The sequence below is a fragment of the Chrysemys picta genome, chromosome 3 (genome assembly GCF_011386835.1).
Source record: "Chrysemys picta bellii isolate R12L10 chromosome 3, ASM1138683v2, whole genome shotgun sequence".
In the NCBI taxonomy this organism is placed as follows: Eukaryota; Metazoa; Chordata; order Testudines; family Emydidae; genus Chrysemys; species Chrysemys picta.
This window is the reverse complement of record NC_088793.1, coordinates 167,341,423-167,361,048: the sequence shown is the minus strand read 5'-3', so window position 1 is coordinate 167,361,048 and position 19,626 is coordinate 167,341,423. Positions and strand designations below refer to the sequence as shown.

The following is a 19,626-nucleotide window of genomic DNA, read 5'->3' as shown; positions in this document are numbered from 1 at the left end:
ACCAGGTAGACAGGAAAAGCCCCGCGAACTTTTGAATTTCATTTCCTGTTTGCCCAGCGTTAAGAGCACAGGTGACCACGCAGAGCTCATCAGCCCAGGTAACCATGATGGAGTCCCAGGATCGCAAAAGAGCTCCAGCATGGACAGAACGGGAGGTACGGGATCTGCTCGCCATATGGGGAGACGAAGCAGTGCTAGCTGAACTCTGTAGCAGTAAACGAAATGGCAAAATATTAGAAAAAGTCTCAAAGGCCATGAAGGACAGAAGCCATAACAGGGACGCACAGCAGTGCCGCGTGAAAATTAAGGAGCTAAGGCAAGCCTACCACAAAGCCAGAGAGGCAAACGGAAGGTCCAGGGCAGAGCCGCAAATATGCCACTTCTACGCGGAGCTGCATGCCATGCTAGGGGGTGCAGCCACCAATACACCACCGTGTGCTTTGACTCCATCAATGGAGAATCACACAACAGGGAAGCGGGTTCAGGGTACAAGGAAGATGATGATGAAGACAATGAAGATAGCTCACAGCAAGGAAGCGGAGAAACCGGTTTCCCCAACAGCCAGGATATGTTTATCACTCTGGACCTGGAACCAGTAACCCCCGAACTCACCCAAGGCGTGCTCCCAGACCCTGAGGGCATACAAGGGACCTCTGGTGAGTGTACCTTTGTAAATATTACACATGGTTTAAAAGCAAGCGTGTTTAATGATTAATGATTAATTTGCCCTGGCAATCGCGGCCAGTACAGCTACTGGAAAAGTCTGTTAACATGTATGGGGATGGAGCGGAAATCCTCCAGGGACATCTCCAGAAAGCTCTCCTTCATGTACTCCCAAAGCCTTTGCAAAAGGTTTCTGAGGAGGGCTGCCTTATCCCGTCCGCCATGGTAGGACACTTTACCACGCCAGGCCAGTAGCACGTAGTCTGGAATCATTGCATAACAAAGCATGGCAGCCAATGGTCCCGGTGTTTGCTGGCATGCAGACAACATCCATTCCTTATCTCCGTTATCCTCAGGAGAGTGATATAATTCACGGTCACCTGGTTGAAATGGGGTGATTTTATTAAGGGGACATTCAGAGGTGCCCGTTCCTGCTCGGCTGAACAGAAATGTTCCCCGCTGTTAGCCACGCGGTGGAGGGGAGGGGTGAAGTGATCATCCCAGAGAATTGTGTGTGTGTGTGGGGGGGGGTAGTTGGGTTTGTGCTGCATGTTAACCCGGAAACTGCAGCCCCTCCTTTTACATTGCAAACCCATTTTAAATGGCCAACCCAACGGGTGCTTGGTATGGAAAATGAGGGCGCTACTGTTTGAAACCATTCCCACATGTTAAGAAGATTAAAAAAGCCAAAAGACTGTGGCTTACCATGGCTGCCTGCAAGCCGAAATCTGTTGCCTGGCACTGTGTGAGTGATCTCTTACACCAAACCGGCAGGCCCTCAATATAAGAGGAAAAATGCGACCTTGTAACGAAAGCACATGTGCTATGTAATGTGAATAGTGTTGTTCACCATGAAAGAGTATACCCATTGTTCTGTGCTGTGTAATGTGAACAGCAAAATTTAATGTGAAAGAGTGTACCCATTGTTCTCTAAAATGTGTCTTTTTTAACCACCTCTCTCTCCCTTCTCCTCCACCAGCTGCAAATGTTTCTCCTTCACAGAGGCTAATGAAGATTAGAAGGAGAAAACGGTGGACTCGGGATGATATGTTCTCGGAGCTCCAGATGTCCTCCCACGCTGACAGAACACAGCAGAATGCGTGGAGGCAGTCAATGTCAGAGTGCAAAAAAGCACAATATGAACGAGAGGAGAGGTGGCGGGCTGAATCGCGGGCTGAAGAGAGCAAGTGGCGGGCTGAAGAGGATAGGTGGCATCAGCTTGCTGACAGAAGGCAAGAGTCGATGCTCTGGCTGCTGGAGCATCAAACTGATATGCTCCAGCGTATGGGTGAGCTGCAGGAAAGGCAGCAAGAGCAGAGACCGCCGCTACAGCCCCTGTGTAACCAACAGCCCTCCTCCCCAAGTTCCATAGCCTCCTCACCCAGACGCCCAAGAACGCGGTGGGGGGGGCCTCCGGCCACCCAGTCACTCCACCCCAGATGATTGCCTGAGCATCAGAAGGCTGGCCTTCAATAAGTGTTAAAGTTTTAAAGTTTTAAACTGCAGTGTGTCCTTTTCCTTCCCTCTTCCCCCACCCCTCTGGGCTACCTTGGCAGTTATCCCCCTAGTTGTGTGATGAATTAATAAAGAATGCATGAATGTGAAGTAACAATGACTTTATTGCCTCTGCAAGCGGTGCTCGAATGGGGGAGGGGAGGGTGGTTAGTTTACAGGGAAGTAGAGTGAACCGGGGGGGGGTGACGACAGGGCGGAGGGTTCATCAAGGAGAAACAAACAGAAGTTTCAAACACTGTAGCCTGGCCAGTCACAAAACTCATTTTCAAAGCTTCTCTGATGGGCACCGCGCCCTGCTGTACTCTTCTAACCGCCCTGGTGTCTGGCTGCGTGTAATCAGCGGACAGGCGATTTGCCTCAGCCTCCCACCCCGCCATAAATGTCTCCCTCTTACTCTAACAGATATTGTGGAGCGCACAGCAATCAGCAATAACAATTGGAATATTGGCTTCGCTGAGGTCTATCTGAGTCAGTAAACTGCACCAGCGCTCTTTTAAACGTCCAAATGCACATTCCACCACCATTCGGCACTTGCTCAGCCTATAGTTGAACAGGTCCTGACTACTGTCCAGGCTGCCTGTGTACGGCTCCATAAGCCATGGCATTAAGGGGTAGGCTGGGTCCCCAAGGATAACGATAGGCATTTCAACATCCCCAACGGTTATTTTCTGGTCCGGGAAGAAAGTCCCTTCCTCCAGCTTTTGAAACAGACCAGAGTTCCTGAAGACGCGAGCATCATGTACCTTTCCCAGCCATCCCACATTGATGTTAGTGAAACATCCCTTGTGATCCACCAGGGCTTGCAGCAGCATTGAAAAGTACCCCTTGCGGTTTATGTACTCGGTGGCTTGGTGCTCTGGTGACAAGATAGGGATATGGGTTCCGTCTATCGCCCCACCACAGTTTGGGAATCCCATTGCAGCAAAGCCATCCACTATGACCTGCACGTTTCCCAGAGTCACTACCCTTGATATCAGCAGGTCTTTGATTGCGTTGGCTACTTGGATCACAGCAGCCCCCACAGTAGATTTGCCCACTCCAAATTGATTCCCGACTGACTAGTAGCTGTCTGGAGTTGCAAGCTTCCACAGGGCTATCACCACTTGCTTCTCAACTGTGAGGGCTGCTCTCATCCTGGTATTCTGGCGCTTCAGGGCAGGGGAAAGCAAGTCACAAAGTTCCATGAAAGTACCCTTACGCATGCGAAAGTTTCGCAGCCACTGGGAATCGTCCCACACCAGCAACAAGATGCGGTCCCACCAGTCTGTGCTTGTTTCCCGTGCCCAGAATCGGCGTTCCACGGCATGAACCTGCCCCAGTAACACCATGATTTGCATATTGCTGGGGCCTGTACTTTGTGAGAGGTCTACGTCCCTGTCAATTTCCTCATCACTCTCGTCGCCACACTGCAATCGCTGGAATTGCCTCCTCGCCTGGTTTTGCTTTGGCATGTTCTGGCTCTGCATATACTCCAGGACAATGCGCGTGGTGTTCATAGTGCTCATAATTGCCGCAGTGATCTGAGCGGGATCCATGATCCCAGTGCTATGGTGTCTGGGCTGAAAAAAGGCGCGAAACTATTGTCTGACGGAGGGAGGGAGGAAGGGGCGAGTGACGACATGGCTTACAGGGAATTAAAATCAGTAAAGGCGGCTGTGCATCAGGGAGAAACACAAACTGTCACACAGAATGGCCCCCCCCAAAGATTGAACTCAAAACCCTGGGTTTAGCAGGCCGTTGATTTCACAGGGGGAGAGGGAAGCAAATGAATACAGAACAAATCTGGTCCATCTATTTTTTACATCTTAAGCTGGCAGCAGATGGTGCAGCATGACTGATAGCCATCGGCATCTTCTGGGTGCTTGGCAGAAAATGCTGTATTATGACTGCTAGCCATCATCGTCAAGACGGTTCAATAGTACTGCCGGCAGGACTGAGTCTCCAGGAGACAAAACATGTCTGCCCAGGTGCCTCTGACCGAACTCACTGAGGAATATGACGATGATGGATATCAATCGTAATACACCATCCACTGCCAAAAGGCAAGGAGCTGCTGCTGTATAGCAATGCAGCCCCACGTCTGCCAGCACCCAGACAGCCGATGACGGCTACCAGTAATAGTGCACCGTCTACTGCCAAAAGGCAATTAGCTGCTGCTGTGTAACAATGCAGTACCACGTCTGCCGGCACCCAGATGACATGGTGACGGTGAGCTGAGCTGAGCGGGCTCCATGCTTGCCGTGGTATGTTGTCTGCACAGGTAACCCAGGTAAAAAGGCACGAATCGATTGTCTGCCGTTGCTCTGACAGAGGGGGAGGAGCCTGACGACATGTATCCAGAACCCCCCGTGACACTGTTTTTGCATCATCAGGCATTGGGATCTCAACCCAGAATCCCAATGGGTGGCGGAGATTGGGGGAACTGTGGGATAACTACCCACAGTGCAATGCTCCAGAAGTCGACGCTAGCCTCAGTACTGTGGACACGGTCCGCCAACTTAATGCACTTAGACCATTTTATGTGAGGACACACACAATCGACTGTATAAAACCGATTTCTGTAAAACCGGCTTCTATAAATTCGATCTAATTGTGTAGTGTAGACATACCCTAAGTCAGTGCAGTTATTTAATTATTACCATACTGCTCATTTAGTATTACTAATTGCATTCATTGACACTCAGTACTACTTTAAAGGTGAAATTGTAAAAGGAAAATCTGCCTATTTCAGCTATTTATTTTTTATCACAACTGCATCTAAAATGATAGTACCATAGAGTAACAACTATATTTTTTGCTCAAACATGAGAATTCAAGAATAGTCCAGAAGGAAGACAGACAGTCCTTAAGAAAGAAATATGAAATAAAAAAGGTTTCAAAGTAGCAGCCGTGTTAGTCTGTATCCGCAAAAAGAACAGGAGTACTTGTGGCACCTTAGAGACTAACAAATATATTTCAGCATAAGCTTTCGTGGGCTACAGCTCACGCATCTGAAGAAGTGAGCTGTAGCCCACGAAAGCTTATGCTCTAATAAATTTGTTAGTCTCTGAGGTGCCACAAGTACTCCTGTTCTTTTTGAAATAAAAAAGGTTACCAACCTAAAGTTCCTGTATATTCAGACATGTTCCTTTCCTCATCTTCAATGAAGCTTCCTCCTGAGAAGGAACATTTCCCATGATGTTGTTTCATTCAGGCAACCAGGCCTTGCATTTCTTTGCATGCATGCCTGTCTTACCCACAGGTAGAGGAACTTCATTAAAATATTCCCACACTGGGTCTCTTTTACAGCCTGCTGCCATTATAGATTTTCCCAATCTCATGAGAAAATGGTATGGTAGATCTCAAATCAATGAAGGCTACACTCAGAAAGACCTCAAGACTTCTGGAATATGCTGCTCAAAGTTTCACTTTTGTTTCTACTGCCTGTCCCTCCCTTCTCACATTTATCTCCAGACTTCTTCTCCTTGTTCAGATCTATTCTGCCCCTAACAAAATCTTCTATTCAATGAACTTTTTGAAACATTGCACTTTTAGAGGGAGGTAAGGGATTGACTCCATGTACACAAATTTGAAGAGGGACAATAGGGTTGAGGTCTGTTATTTCTCACCTCTATATATTAATTTAAAACATTTTTGCTGTTAACAAGCATGTTATCTCTGGAGACAAATCCCCAGTCTGAGAACTGCAAAACTAAGCATCTCTGATGGTACCTTTTAGACTGAGGACTGAGTCGCAGTGGGTAGATAGAAAGATTAACCTAAATAATCTAGACAGAAGCCCCTGGAGCCCTATAAGATTGGGTCTCTAATCCATGAACTATTGGAACTCATTTGCAGAACTTTTAAGCATTACATGAATATATTGTCTCATACTATAGCATTAATAATCCCTATTCCATGATGAGATATCTTTGAGCTACAATGTATCTTTAGCTGAAATGCGTTTTGATCAAAAAAATCCAATTTCATTGATTTTTATCCACCCTGATAAGAGGTATTTCCTTAGTTATAAACAATGTTAAGGGAGGTCAGATTGTGGCCCTAACCTACTTCAGGCTGAGAATCTACCCCAAAAACAAAACAAATCACACCTGTAGTATTAATTAAAAAATACTTCGTTTCAGAGTTAAATATAATTAAATTCCACCTATTAGGCCTTTCCTTACACATCACCACTGTCAAGCTATCAATAGCTGTTATACCTGCACAGCTTCAACTCTGTAGTTTAGAATTGTGGATCTTTGGTAAATATATGGATATCTACCTCCTACCCCTTCTTGCCCACCCCAAACAGATTTGGGATGTTTCAGCCACACAAGAGAGAACACACCGCTCCATTATTAGGAACTTGCAAATAGATACTGGAAAATAGACTTTTATTTTAGTACATTATGTCCACCTTCAGTTATGGGTAGGTCAGTTAACTGGTGAAAGGGGGTGGAATAGCAACCTTTTCACATCTTTGCTCTTGTTGTCATATGAAACAAGAATAGCTACAACCACTTGTATGTTTACAATATTGCAGAAAACACTACTTTTAAAATAAAAGTATAAGATGGCATAGGATACAAGATTTCTTTGATCTAAAGGGAAACTGTAAAATAATTGTACAACAGGTAAATTTACACACTAATTTTTTTTTTAAAGGTTTTCATAGGACTTTTCAACTGAAAGAAAAATGCATCTATTTCTCACATCAAGACACTTCTTTAAATATAAAAAGCTACCTACATCACTTATGTAGTTTTTCAGAATTAAAATTTAATTCTTAATTTATAGACATCCTTCATTCTCTCCACTTAGCACATGGCTTTGAGGGAAAAAATAACCTCTCTCTCTAAATCAAACTAGTATTTTCATGTTTGTCTATTTATCAAAGCTATCCTTCTGTTCCACTGAAGTGTCCTCTCAAGCATGGACAGTCTATGATGGAAAATTAATAGAAAAGGGAAACATATACATAAAAAGTTATGTAAAACATTAAGTTAAAATGGTAGCATCTCTGCTAAAACAAAACAGGATTCAAATGATGGTAAAAAAATAAAATCAAGACAGAAGGTGCACAATAGTTGTACCAATAAATTTTTAAGTGACATTAAAATGTTAAATACTGTACAGGTTCAGCGCATGCCCAGAATTTGCCTGCTTTTTAGTTGATAATTTTTTTCTAGTTCACACAGTGCTTGAGCCCGCAGGTTAGCAGCATAAAGGCGTTTCTTCAACTCAGAGCATCTCTCTTTTGGGAGAGGATAATTCTCCAAATTATCATTGGATACAGTGTTCTCTTTACTTGCACCAAAGTGAACCTTCTTCTTTCTTGTTGAAGAGGGGTGTAGCACTTCATCTTAAAAGACAGAAACAGTGAAGAAAAGGACTTTTGAGTTTTATTGAATGAGTGAGAGTGTTCCTCAATATTAGCTTTTTCATTCACATCAGTACCAGTCACTCCTTTGCAGAGGGGAACCTAAGCTAACATGAGTATTAAACAGAGTAACCTCCAGCAGGGACAACACGTTTATTTGGATCAGTAGAGTCATAAATGCTGTTCATATGTAATTCACCCTTTACAGTTTCCAACTAATGCCCTCCTTCCCCTCCCCCCAGTCTTGCTCATTTAGGGAACAGTTATATAGGATACCAAAACCCTGTTTAATGTGACAGTGCTATAGGTTACTTTCAGAAGACCTAAGGTAGAAAGGGCTGTAGGGACTTGCTTTTGTTTATTAAATAAACTTTGTTTTAATCATCTCTTTTCAGAGAGCACACAGGAAGGAGGCGGCTACCTTTATTTTGTAGAAGAGCAAGGCTACAGCTAGCAGTGATACATTGAGTCAAAAGAAAGGTGCAGGCTGCTGGATAATGAAAGATGGTTAGTCACCACGTACAAACTCTTTTGATGGCTTGAGTGTTGCAGTGAAGTATAGGATAAACAGCTACATAATTAGTGGCCTGATCCACATTTAAAAAAAAAAAAAGGTATGTACTGACAATGTAATTGACTAGGCCTGATTCAACATGAATGTACTGAGAATATTTTAACTACAGGTCTATGCCAGGACAAGTGGCACATGCTATTTCAGAAAAAAAAAAATTCCACTAAGAAGTTTAATCAGTATCTTCTGAAAAAGTAAGGAATGTTTTTTTCCTCTGGTCTAGATACAAGTAAGCCATGTGTATCTGTACATGTGTGTCTTTCAGCGATAGCATAGCTTGCAGCCCTACTGAGAATGAGGGCACAGAGTTCACACTAGACCATTTTACACTAGCAGCAGTTTAGTTTTAACACAGTGATTCAAGAACTCACTTTCCTTTTGCTTAGCCATGCTTCCATAATAAATTTTTTATAAGTCCCAGCTCTGTGCCATTTTGCAGAAAACATGTGTGATTCTCAAACCACAGGGACTGAGAAGATCTTACTAAGGAACCTGTCTAAACATGATGGATTCTGAAGGGAGCCTCTGCCAGTGCAGCTTATTGGTGGTAGCAACTGTTGAACACAAGGCCCCTCATTTCCCCCCCACCCCAAGAACTAACAGGGGGAGGAACCCTCATAGTTAAGTGTTTTTCTTAAAGTTAAAAGCCATGCAAGTTAGTAGAGTTATAAGTATAAGAAAAACAATGATTGATTTATGCTAGCGTAAGGTAACTGGAATAGAGTTTCAATGTTACATCAATCTCAGAAAAATCGGAGTAAAACCAGGCCCTTTGTGTGTAAAACAAAAAATATAATAAAAGTGAGCTTAGTGAGATGGGGATGGTAGAGACCTGGGTGCTACCTTCTAGCTAGATCTGTTCTACAGCAAGCAAACTCTTTATACAAGAGGAAGTTAAAAAAAAACATGAAAGATGCAGAGGATATTAAATTATGAATTGTCAGGTTATAGCACAGTTATGCCAGGGAAGGGAGAACATCAGAAAGCAGCAATATTGCAAGAGGCAGGGGATGAATAGGCTGACAGTTAGACATTGAAACAATGCTTTTGAGTGATTAAGTAGAAGCAGCATATGACAGCTAGAACTAGGCTTGTAGAGGACTACTCCACTTGGAATGGTAGTGGTGTGGGCATTAGATCAGTGTCTCCTAAATCCCACATGAACACTAACAACTTGGGTAGGAGTTTGAGGGAGGTGATCCTCCTCCTGCCCCTTCCACACATCTCTTCCCCCCTAGCTAGTTTCTGTAAGCTTGCTTATGGGGACCTGATCAAGAGAGCAAACAGACTATGCTTAGCTGCTCAGACCCTGCATGGCTGACTTAGGTGGAAGAATGCCTCTTTTCCTGGTTTGTGCACCACTGGAGCTTAAGCATCCAGGTACCCGGCCTGCTGCTGCAGAGCACATGCCCAGAGACAGAACATGGCACCTAGGGAACTTCTACTGCAAAAGTTTAGGTGCCTACAGAATGAAGAGGAGATTGGGGGAGGGAGGAGGAAGAGGTGTGTGTAGGGACATGCGTATAGGTGCATGCAAGCAAGCCACAGTAGTGCCCGATTCAGAAATTGATTTAGGTGCCTAAATTCCAGCATCTAGGTCTAAATTGTTATGCGAGGTATTGTACCATGTCTGTTTGGATTTTAAAAACTGCTGCTCCTTACTCTAAATCACCTCAGGTTTCTACTATGTATAGTTTGACTCATTCAGTTGCAAGTTCAGTCTGTTAGACTATCTAAGGTATGAACCACCCTTAAGGTCAATGGAGGGGGCGGGGGGAGGAAATAGTATACATCTGCCTTTTCTTTTAAAGCCATCCATGAGATGAAGGCTGAGTGGTCATAAGACATGCCTTATGTTTTATTGAAGACTAACATTTTAAAACTAGATCATATTACATAGATCTGATTTCATAATCTGCTCCAAAACTCAATTAGTAGTGTTCTGAAACCTAGAACTAGTTAGAGAAAGTAAATTCATAACTTTCCAGCAATTCATACCGACACCCCCCCAACTCCCCATCATCATTTTTGATGTTGAGGCTCAAATATTGACAGCAGCAAAGGTGATCCCTTCTAGAGCTGTTTTTTGTCATTCCACGAGACACTTTAAAAAAATAGGTCAAGTTTGTCAAAACCATTACAGAAGTTTATGTAGTTTGTTTGGTAAGATGGGACTTTTCATGGCATGCAGAATGTCAAGGGCATCCTCAGGGCTGTGCCAATCTGCGTTTACTAGTTCAAGTGGCTTCCTGTTTATTCTCATACCTGGGCTTTTTGCACCTGCCAATATCCTCTGTTCCTTGAATAGGTTGTAGTTTTTCATCAAGTTTTCAGCCCTGTTACAAAATGAGATAGTTTAACTATTTCTACAGCAAACAAAATCTTAAAGTTTAACCTAGGTTACATTGTAATACCTAGCAAGTTTATCTTCTGCCAGTCTCTCACGAACACATAGCTCCCGCTCCCTCTCTGGAAGTAAGCATATGAAGAAAGTATTAATATTAGATATCTGATGTTTTCCCAAACAGGAGATGCTTGGTCCCAAGACACATTTTCCTGCAGAAAAGCAGATATAGACACTGAAGTGTCAAGCCCCTAAATTTCTGCTTTGTTGCTCTAGGTAGCAAAGTAGTACATTTGCTGTGTAGAGAGTCAGGTTCTCAGCCCATGCACTTCATGGGATATGGCAGTGACTGGACACCAAGGAGTTTAAGTGATGCATACCATTCTTCCACTGTGGAATCCTCATTCTGCTTTAAAATACCAATCATGCCCTGAGAGAGTCTTGTTTTCTAGTCTATCATGCATGGTTGGCTGAAGCTATACTAGTGTTCAGTCCTGCCATTTTGCACATTTCATTTTAGCTGTGCCACATACAGGGCCTGATTTTCAAAATAGATGTTCCAGTTGTGGCACAAGATATCTTTAGTTGCATGCAGTTAAGTTGCCAAAGTACAATCTAAGTGTTATCCATTACATAAACCCAATTAGTTAAAGAACTGACTATATAGCTTCACTGCTAATGAGCTCTATTGACAATTGCTGTTTCGTATAAGTTTCGGATCTTACTTCAATGGACAGTCTCCAAAAAAGTAGCCCACACCCACCTTTTTAAAATTGTGCCACATCACACCCTCCAATAATTTTCATAGATTGTAGCTAATACGCTAATTGTGCATTTATATAGAGTAAGGACCCAAATCTGTTGCCCCATACTGTGACTAGGAAGTTGCCCCAGTGCAGAGTGAGTAAAATGCTACTATTCTGATTTGGTAGCATTCCACCCACTTTACTTTTTATGGCTACACATTGCTCAGGTCAACAGGATTCAGGCCCCACATTCTGTAGGTTTTGTTAACCTTTGCTTGCTATGAACAGCCTTCGCCATCCCCCACAATCCCAATCCAGGTTTCTACTCTTGGATTAGACTACCAGATAAGATTTAATTAAATACAAAAAAAAAAAAGTTAGTAGTTTTAAAAATCTGACAGGCTGCATCTGCAATCTGGACTACCCTCTCAGGCTCTTTCAGACCAGAGTCTGATTCTGACCTCCCTACTCCCAGAATGGAATTTCATACGTTCCAGTTGTTGCTCTCTCTCTTTTATGGCTCTCTCTCTCTCCTGCAAGTGTTGTTCCTTCAGTTTCAGCTCATTTACTGCAGTGCCTGAATGCTGCAGCCTTTCTGGCTCTGTTGATCTTCGTCCTTTCCTCTCAGAGGAGTTTCTTTGCTCTTCTACCACCAAGTCAGCTATCAAGGGGTTCTGTAGAATTTCTTCAACAGAGGGTCGACAGTAGTCCTTAAAAGAAACAAGGCAGAAAAGAAAAAGTGTGACAAGTGTCAGTTTAAGAAATTTAGAACACCAATTCCCTTCTTAATGGAGGCAAATCTGTACAATTTCCACCCTACAGTAAAATTAAAGCTCTGAAATGCTTTAAGTATCAGATTGAAGTATTAGTGAAAACAGTCAATTCCTACCTTTAAATTCAGCATCTTTTTAAGAAGTTCATTCAACTGATCTGAATAACGATATGGTATTCGTCTGAACTTCCCTTCTTTTATCTTCTCTGCCAACTCCTTTTGGTTATAAGCTGTAAATGGAGGCCTGAAGAAGAGTATTTATTTTCTTAAAGGCTCTTTTCATTGTAAGTGGAAATGTGTTAAAGGGTTTTCATTGCGTTTGAGGAAAATCTCAATTTACCACTTCAGTCAAGGTTCTTCTAGTGTCTAGAAGAGAGCTTGGTTTTCAAAACCAAGACAACCTTTTGTTAGATTAAGATTTATTTTAGACAAACTTTGGTCTTGACTTGTTTATAGTTTAGTCACATCATACTATAATTAAAGTGTAAGTAGTCTCACAGCAGTTGTCTTTATACTTACGAGAGGGCACATAGCTCATACAGCAAGCATCCTAGAGACCAGATGTCTGATTTTTCATTATACGACATGCGGTTCATTTGTTCCTAAGAAAGAGAAGCCTTTATTTAAAAGGTGTTATCAGGAAGGTGTACAGCAATGCAGCAGAACCAAGTTCACCATGAAGGATCAGCTAATATTTGTGCTACCTACTAAATTATCACTGATGAGTTTGCAGTTTGATTCACAATAGCTACTTCAAGCTAGTATAATTCAGAGTATAGAAGATATTACAGCAACAATAACTGAGCTGGAGTAAAGCTTTGTTCAAATGGCATCAGCACAAATGCAAGACATTATATAGGGAAAAAAACTTCATTAGAGTCTGCACACAGAGCACAGAAGCAAAGGATAAGTACTTTTCTTTATGTCTGCTTTACTTCAGAATGAGTGAGCTTTGACATGACCTTGCAGGATTTTCACTCCTAAGTCTATGCTCCAGAGGACAAGAACCCATGTAGATCAATCATTTGAAGAAGGTAGAGTACCCAACTCCATCACTGCAGCAGCACTGACGCACTACTGTGCAGATGTGACAAGTCAGTGCCAAGATACCAAGGCAGATATTTCAGAAATGTGACTTGCAGGGGGTAGACTTACACAAGATGACAAGGATGGTACTAACAAAGGATACCTCATAAGAAGAGCTGGAGCAGTAGTCATGATGGAGGTCCTTAAGGGAGCTTCACATCAACTGTAGTCAAGAGCTAAGAATGCTGCCTTTGAAAAGATCTACTTAGGATGGTGAGCGATGACCAGTGCACAGTTCTAATTTGTGCTGTACTCAGCAACAGCAGCCTTCAAACGTAAAATATCAAGAGGCAAGGGAGCTATTCCAGCCTCATTCAGAAGCAGAGATCAAAAAATAGGAATGAGAATTCTACAGATGTTCTTTGAAGACATGGATTTGAGAAAAGGTGTTGGATTTATTAAGTATGCACAATAATCTAATGGCAGTGGTCCTCAACTTGTTCTATACTGTGACTCCATGTAACCGGGGGGGGGGGGGGGGGGGGGGGGAGAGAAGAGGGAGGGAGGGAGGGAGGGAGAAGAAAAAAGGAAGAGTTTTGGAACTCCCCATCACTACCCTGCCTACACATCTCACCATAAGGAATGAGGGAGATCAAACACCCGAGGACATTTGCAACCCAGTTGAGATGGCAAGTTGGGGGGGGGGGGGGGAGAAAGAGTCCACAACCCCCAGGTTGAGGGCCCATGCTATAGCTAATTAACACCAGAAACAGTACAGCACTTAATTTATGAAAATTTAGTGTCCAAAAAACTTGAGGCTTAAGTCATATCAAACTTGAAAGTCAGTCATATATACAAGACCATTCTGATATATGATGCAGAATTGTTGCAAGCAAGTGCCCCCCCTACCCCCACAAGTTTTAAAGGTCTGTCCCTTGTTAAAAAGGAGTTGGCTACAGGAACTAAGATTTAGTTATAGTTTTTTTTAAAACTTAAAGAGGTTGAGGAATTCTGTTAAAAAGCAAGGTGTTGCAGAAGAAACCAGGATCTTGGAACACTTACTGGAGACATGTAATATGGAGTGCCAACAAATGTTTTAGCAAAACTGGTATCATGGTGCAATATTCTAGCCAATCCAAAGTCTCCAAGTTTCACATTGTGCTTGCTATCTAGAAAGATATTTGCTGGTTTTAGGTCCCGGTGCAACACAGTGTGGCCACCATCACTCCGTCTGTGACATTCCTTCAAGGCCAGGGTCAACTGAGTCAACATGCGGAGAACAAAGTCTTCCTCTAAGTAATGTCTATGAAAGGAGAAGTTAATTATTTAACAGAGTAATACAGATCTTGTAAATACAGTAACTAGAGAGAGAAGTATATAAGTCACCCTCTAATTAACTATTTGTTCCCATCTTAGGGTTTTGTACTACCACATATGGCTATAGTATCCTAGCATCTACCATGCAAAGTAAATAGCAGTAAGAGGGCTAGAGCCACAAAGTAATGTGAGTTTTGTGACAGTGCTAACTTTTAGTTACATTCCCATCCAGTGGAATCCACAACTTAGGCACCTAGACTCCCACTGCATAGAGAGAGTTAGATATCCAAGAATAGGATCTACAAAAAAAGCCAGTACAGTAAGGAGGGATAGCTTACACAGTTCCAACAGGTAATGCTGAAGAGAGGGGTGGGTCTTAGACACCTAAATTTGAGGGGTGTGGCTTAACTCTAGCCTAGAGGGAAATGGCCATCTCTGCTTGGGATTCTCAGCAGTGAGCTCTCTCCTGGAGTTGGGTGCCTAAGTTGTAGGGGTTTCTTTGGGTTTTTTTTTTTTTTGGGGGGGGGGCAGGCAAGAAATGCAAGGGGAAGGGGAGAGAACTTCCCTTATAGTATTTAGCCCACTGGTTAGAACATTCACCTGGGATGTGGGAGACCTTGCATTATGTGAAGAGGAAATTTAAACTCCCACCTCTCAGGTGAGTGTCCAAACCACTGGGCTATGCTGGTGTGGGTCTCACTCTCTCCTACTGAAGCAGTCCATAGTGTATAAACAATTAAATATTTATTGGGCCAGAGAGAATGACTAGTCCAGTGGTTTGGGCACTCCCTGAGAGGTGGGAAACCCAAGTTCAAATCCCTTCTCCACATCAGGCAGAGGGGGGAATTGAACCCAGATCTCATCCCTGGGATAAGGAAGGCCACTTCTCAGCTATTGCATGGGAGTTCAAGCAACCTCAGAGCACCCCTATGAATTAGGCACTGCAGACAAGATATGCAGGGCAATGCTTCAGGGCTTGGCACTTAGACACCTGTCTTATGCCTTAGAACAATACAACTGTGAGCATGCTCACCGGCAGAAAAACTTAGATGTCTTGGGGCTTTAGGAAGCAGCTGAATAGGGGTTTTGAAGCCCTCAGTAGCACCAAAGTATTGGCCTTGGGGATTACACTTAGAGCACCTAGTGGACTTGGAGTTTTGGCACCTTTTTGGAATTAAAAATGCCACACAATGTACAGGGGCTTTTGTTTTAAGGCATTCATTTCCTTTTTGTGGTGGTGTATACTAGATACAAGACAATATCAGTGTTGATAGCCAGTCTTATGATGGAAAGGCCTTTTCAAAGATGAGAGTCGGGCAGCATTTCCCATAGAGGGTCAGACTCTGGGCTCACCTAATCCCCTATGGAAGTGTGCCCCACAGCTATCCCATTTGTGTTTCAGAAAGTCCATTCCTTTCTCCCCCTTTTGTATCACACAGCAAAACCTAGAAGGTAATGGGCCCAGAGCATTGTTATGTAGAACAATTCAAAGTGATTTATCTCAATTCAAAGTCTCAACTTGTGATTTTAGTTTTGCATCCCGGGACATAACAGACAGCCTGGAGGAGCTGTCAAGATCACCCACCCTAAAGTGCTCTGAAGCTTACATGGTTAGAGCCAAGCCAGACAAAATTCTATTAGAACTCTGTTTGAGCTGAAGCAGTGAGCTCTGTTAGAACAGTTTCACCATTTCTCTTGTAGATAGTTCTATCTAGGGACAAGTGAACTCAAGAGAAAAAAAAAAAAAAAACAAGCACAATTCTAAAACCCACAAGACAGGAAAGAGGCTTTGAAGCAGGTTTAATATTTGAACTTGCTTTTAACTGAGACGGTTTACCAAGTTTCTTTTTAGTTTTACTTTAAATCCCTGCAATAGCTTTGAACGTAAACTTTTTGTACAAGGGTAGCTTTTCCAATATAGCTTTGATCTATGTAACTATTCAACATTTATAACATTCTTCCCCCAAAAAGTTTTGAGCAATGATACTCCTGCAAGGTTAAGTAATATTCATTTTACAGGTGGGCAACCTAAAGCAGACAGGTTCAAAGATTTAGTACAGTCACACTGCAAGTCAGTAGTGGAGTAAATAGAATCCACAAGTCCTGACAGTTGGGTCTCTAGTGGTCATAGCAGGGTGTCTAGACTTAACGCTCTTTTCTGTGAGACCAGGGCTCACAGGCTTTTGCCTCACACAAGGAAATGAAATTGTGACTATTCCGGTGTGTGTCAAGTACCTCAGTTTTTCTGTATCTTATCAATAGAAGTCAGTTTAACACAACTGCCACTAAACGATACCTTTTGAAAAAAAAAAAAAAACACCCACCTTTCTACACCTTAAGGAGAGACTTGAGAGAATTTAGAAGTCTGGGGTGATTAAATGTATCAAACCCAAGTTTCTAATGGATTACAAAGAGATACATTTTGATTTAGCTTAATTCTGGTAAATGCTCAGGTTATTTAGATGGGAGAGCAGGCGAGCCCATGAACAGATTTCACATGCCTGTCCTTTGTACATCTTGCAATGAGACTAGCCAGGTCACCGCCTTCACAATACTCCATCACGATGTACAGGGTCGTGTTGGTTCGGTCAATGATGCGATCATAATACCGGACAATGTTTGGGTGTCTCAGCTCCCGGAGTAGATTCACTTCCGAAACAAGCATTTGTTTCTCGGCTTCTGTCATGGAGCCATAGTCGAGCTCTTTCCAAACTAAGACCTGAAAGACAGTTTACACCGTGGCTGACGGACGAACAGGAACGCTGCCCTGGGGAGCGGCGTGTAAAGCCAAGTCACCAGCTAACGGAGCAGCTAGCTGGGCTGGAGGAGCCGGCGGAGAGCGCCCCGCGGGGATGGACCCGGAGCCCTGTCCCAGCCCGGCGGTGACGGGCAGAGCGACGTGCAGCTTTACGTGTTGCTGAGCAGCCGCCTCTACTCACCTGCCACCAGTCGGCCCGGGGGCGCGGCGTGTCCCCGCTTCAGCGGATCCGCCTCACCCACGAGGCGCCGCGGCTCCTGCGCCCGCGGCGAGACACCGAACCCGCAGGGGCCGAGCTCGGGGAGCGCAGCCCGGGGGTGAGCGCTGCTGCAATACCACCCCCCAGGCAGCAGAGAGGCGGGGAAGCAGCCAGCGCCGGGACACACGCGGGGCCCCGAGCCGCGCGGCCCCTCCGCTCACCTTGCCGTCCGCCCGGCGCCGCACCTTCTGGCACTTGCCGTAGGAGCCGGCGCCGATGGTGAGCAGCACCTCGTAGTCCTCGGGCCGGCTCGGCATGGCGCTGCGACACGTTGAAGCGCGGCCAACGGAACAACCACCTCGCAGTTACCTGTCCTCGTCGTTTAAACGCGCCGCCCCCGCCGCCCATTGGCCCGGCGCCGAAGCCCCCCCGCCACCATCCGCCCTCCCATTGGCTACTCTCCTGTAAACAATATACGCCACGGAACGGCCGTTACCACTGCTAGGCAACCACGGCGGCGCGAGGCGGGGCGCGAGGGGGGAACAGGAGACTTAGCTCCACCCCCTTTTCGTGTCGCTCCGCCTCGCACCACCTCCTCCTCCTCCTCTCCGGAGCAGGCGGCCGCTTCCCAGCCACCAGGGGCTTCGCGGCTGTGACCCCTCCGTTTCACCCAGACGTACACCTCTGCCGGTGCAGTGTAGGAAACTGCGCCCTGTAGCTATGTGCTACCTATAGCAGTTACTGATCTGTGAAGAAAACTGCTATTGTAAAAAACTGCTACCTGATGTAGCCAATGCCTACAGATAGCAGTTTGTCCCCTGCACTCTTGTGTTGTCCCCAGCACTCATGGCAGGACTAAGTATTATCTAAACCAGGGGTCGGCAACCTTTCAGAAGTGGTGTGCCGAGTCTTCATTTATTCACTCTAATTTAAGGTTTCGTGTGCTATTAATACATTTTAACATTTTGAGAAGGTCTCTGTCTGTAAGTGTATAAGGTTTTTAAAATGTTTAAGAAGCTTCATTTAAGATTAAATTAAAATGCAGAGACCCCTGGACCAGTGGCCAGGACCCGGGCAGTGTGAGTGCCACTGAAAATCCACTCACGTGCCGCATTCGGCATGTGTGCCCTGGGGCTTGCCTACCGCTGATCTAAACAATCCCTGATAGGTGTTTATCTAACCTGCTCTTAAAACTCGCCAATGATGGAGTTCTACAACCTCCCCGGCAATTTACTCCAGTGCTTTGCTACCCTGACAGTTAGGAAGTTTTTCCTAATGTCCAACCTAAATCTACCTTGCTGCAATTTAAGCCCTTTGCTTCTTGTCCTATCCTCAGACGTTAAGAAGAACAGTTTTTCTCCCTCCTCCTTATAACAACCTTTTACCTACTTAAAAACTGTTTTCATGTTTTAATCTTCCCTCACAGGTCATGATTTCTAGACCTTTAAATCATTTTTGTTGCTGTTCTCTGGACCTTCTCTAATTTGTCCACATCTTTCCTGAAATGTGGCGCCCAGAACTGGACACAATACTCCAGTTGAGGCCTAATCAGCGTGGAGTAGAGCAGAAGAATTACTCTAATGTCTTGCTTACAACACTCCTGCTAATACATCCCAGAATGATGTTTGGTTTTTTTTTGCAGCAGAGTTACACTGTTGACTTATAATTGGCTTGTGATCCACTATGACCCCCAGATCCCTTTCTGCAGTACTCCTTTCTAGGAAGTCATTTCCTATTTTGTATGTGTGCAACTGATTGTTCCTTCCTAAGTGGAGTATTTTGCATTTGTCCTTATTGAATTTCATCCTATTTACTTCAGACCTTTTGTCCAGTTTGTCCAGATCATTTTGAATTTTAATCCTATCCTCTAAAGCACTTGCAACCCCTCCCAGCTTGGTATCGTCCGCAAACATTATAAGTGTATTTTCTATGCCATTATCTAAATCATTGATAAAGATATTGAACAGAACCGGACCCAGGGTCCTGATCCACAGTTTGAGAACCACTGGTCTAATGTAAAGTGCAACCCTGCCCACCACTATTTTTACCCTCTCTCCCCTACCTCAGTGGGTTCTACCCAGCGACATTAACATTCCAGTCATACTCATCATCCCACTGGGTTTCCCCATTTCTCCTCCCCAGGGAGAATTTCCAACTCCTCTTTCTTATTGCCCAGATGCCAGTGCCAAGAGCAGTGTTGCTTCCCTTCACAAGTGATATCTTGCAGGGCACATACACTGCAGCACAGCATTCCCCTGCGTCCACACATGTGTTACTGCAGGATGGGTTATCTGTAAGCAGGGAGAGACTCCATCTCACATGTCCCTTTCTTCCCTCCATTGGAAGGTGCTGC

The 19,626-nt window shown here is 44.3% G+C and overlaps 1 protein-coding gene across 2 annotated transcripts; it reads right to left on the bottom strand.

The window, feature by feature from the left end:
* Nucleotides 1-6,537: 6,537 nt before the first annotated feature.
* On the bottom strand, nucleotides 6,538-17,688 carry NEK2 (NIMA related kinase 2). Of its 2 annotated transcripts, XM_005306335.4 has the most exons (9): nucleotides 17,495-17,688; nucleotides 16,818-17,035; nucleotides 14,062-14,302; nucleotides 12,493-12,575; nucleotides 12,091-12,217; nucleotides 11,692-11,911; nucleotides 10,526-10,580; nucleotides 10,377-10,447; nucleotides 6,538-7,522 (listed from the first exon to the last, which is right to left on the bottom strand). In XM_005306335.4, the coding sequence occupies exons 1-9, from the start codon at nucleotides 17,588-17,590 to the stop codon at nucleotides 7,299-7,301; spliced, it is 1,335 nt and encodes a 444-aa protein (XP_005306392.2). In that variant the 5' UTR covers nucleotides 17,591-17,688; the 3' UTR covers nucleotides 6,538-7,298. The 2 variants fall into 2 exon arrangements, 1 of the variants encoding a protein (XP_005306392.2); XR_006175601.2 differs by lacking the exon at nucleotides 10,526-10,580 and having other exon boundaries at nucleotides 17,495-17,677.
* Between the last annotated feature and the right edge of the window lie 1,938 nt (nucleotides 17,689-19,626).

Bases quoted from the DNA above. Each gene is read 5' to 3' on its own strand.
- NEK2 (XM_005306335.4), bottom strand. From the start codon at position 17,590: ATGCCGAGCCGGCCCGAGGACTACGAGGTGCTGCTCACCATCGGCGCC. The intron at 17,036-17,494 runs GTGAGCGGAGGG...ACTGTCTTTCAG, and splicing joins GGCGCCGGGCGGACGGCAAG to GTCTTAGTTTGGAAAGAGCT. The intron at 11,912-12,090 runs GTAGGAATTGAC...GTTTCTTTTAAG, and splicing joins AAAAGATGCTGAATTTAAAG to GACTACTGTCGACCCTCTGT.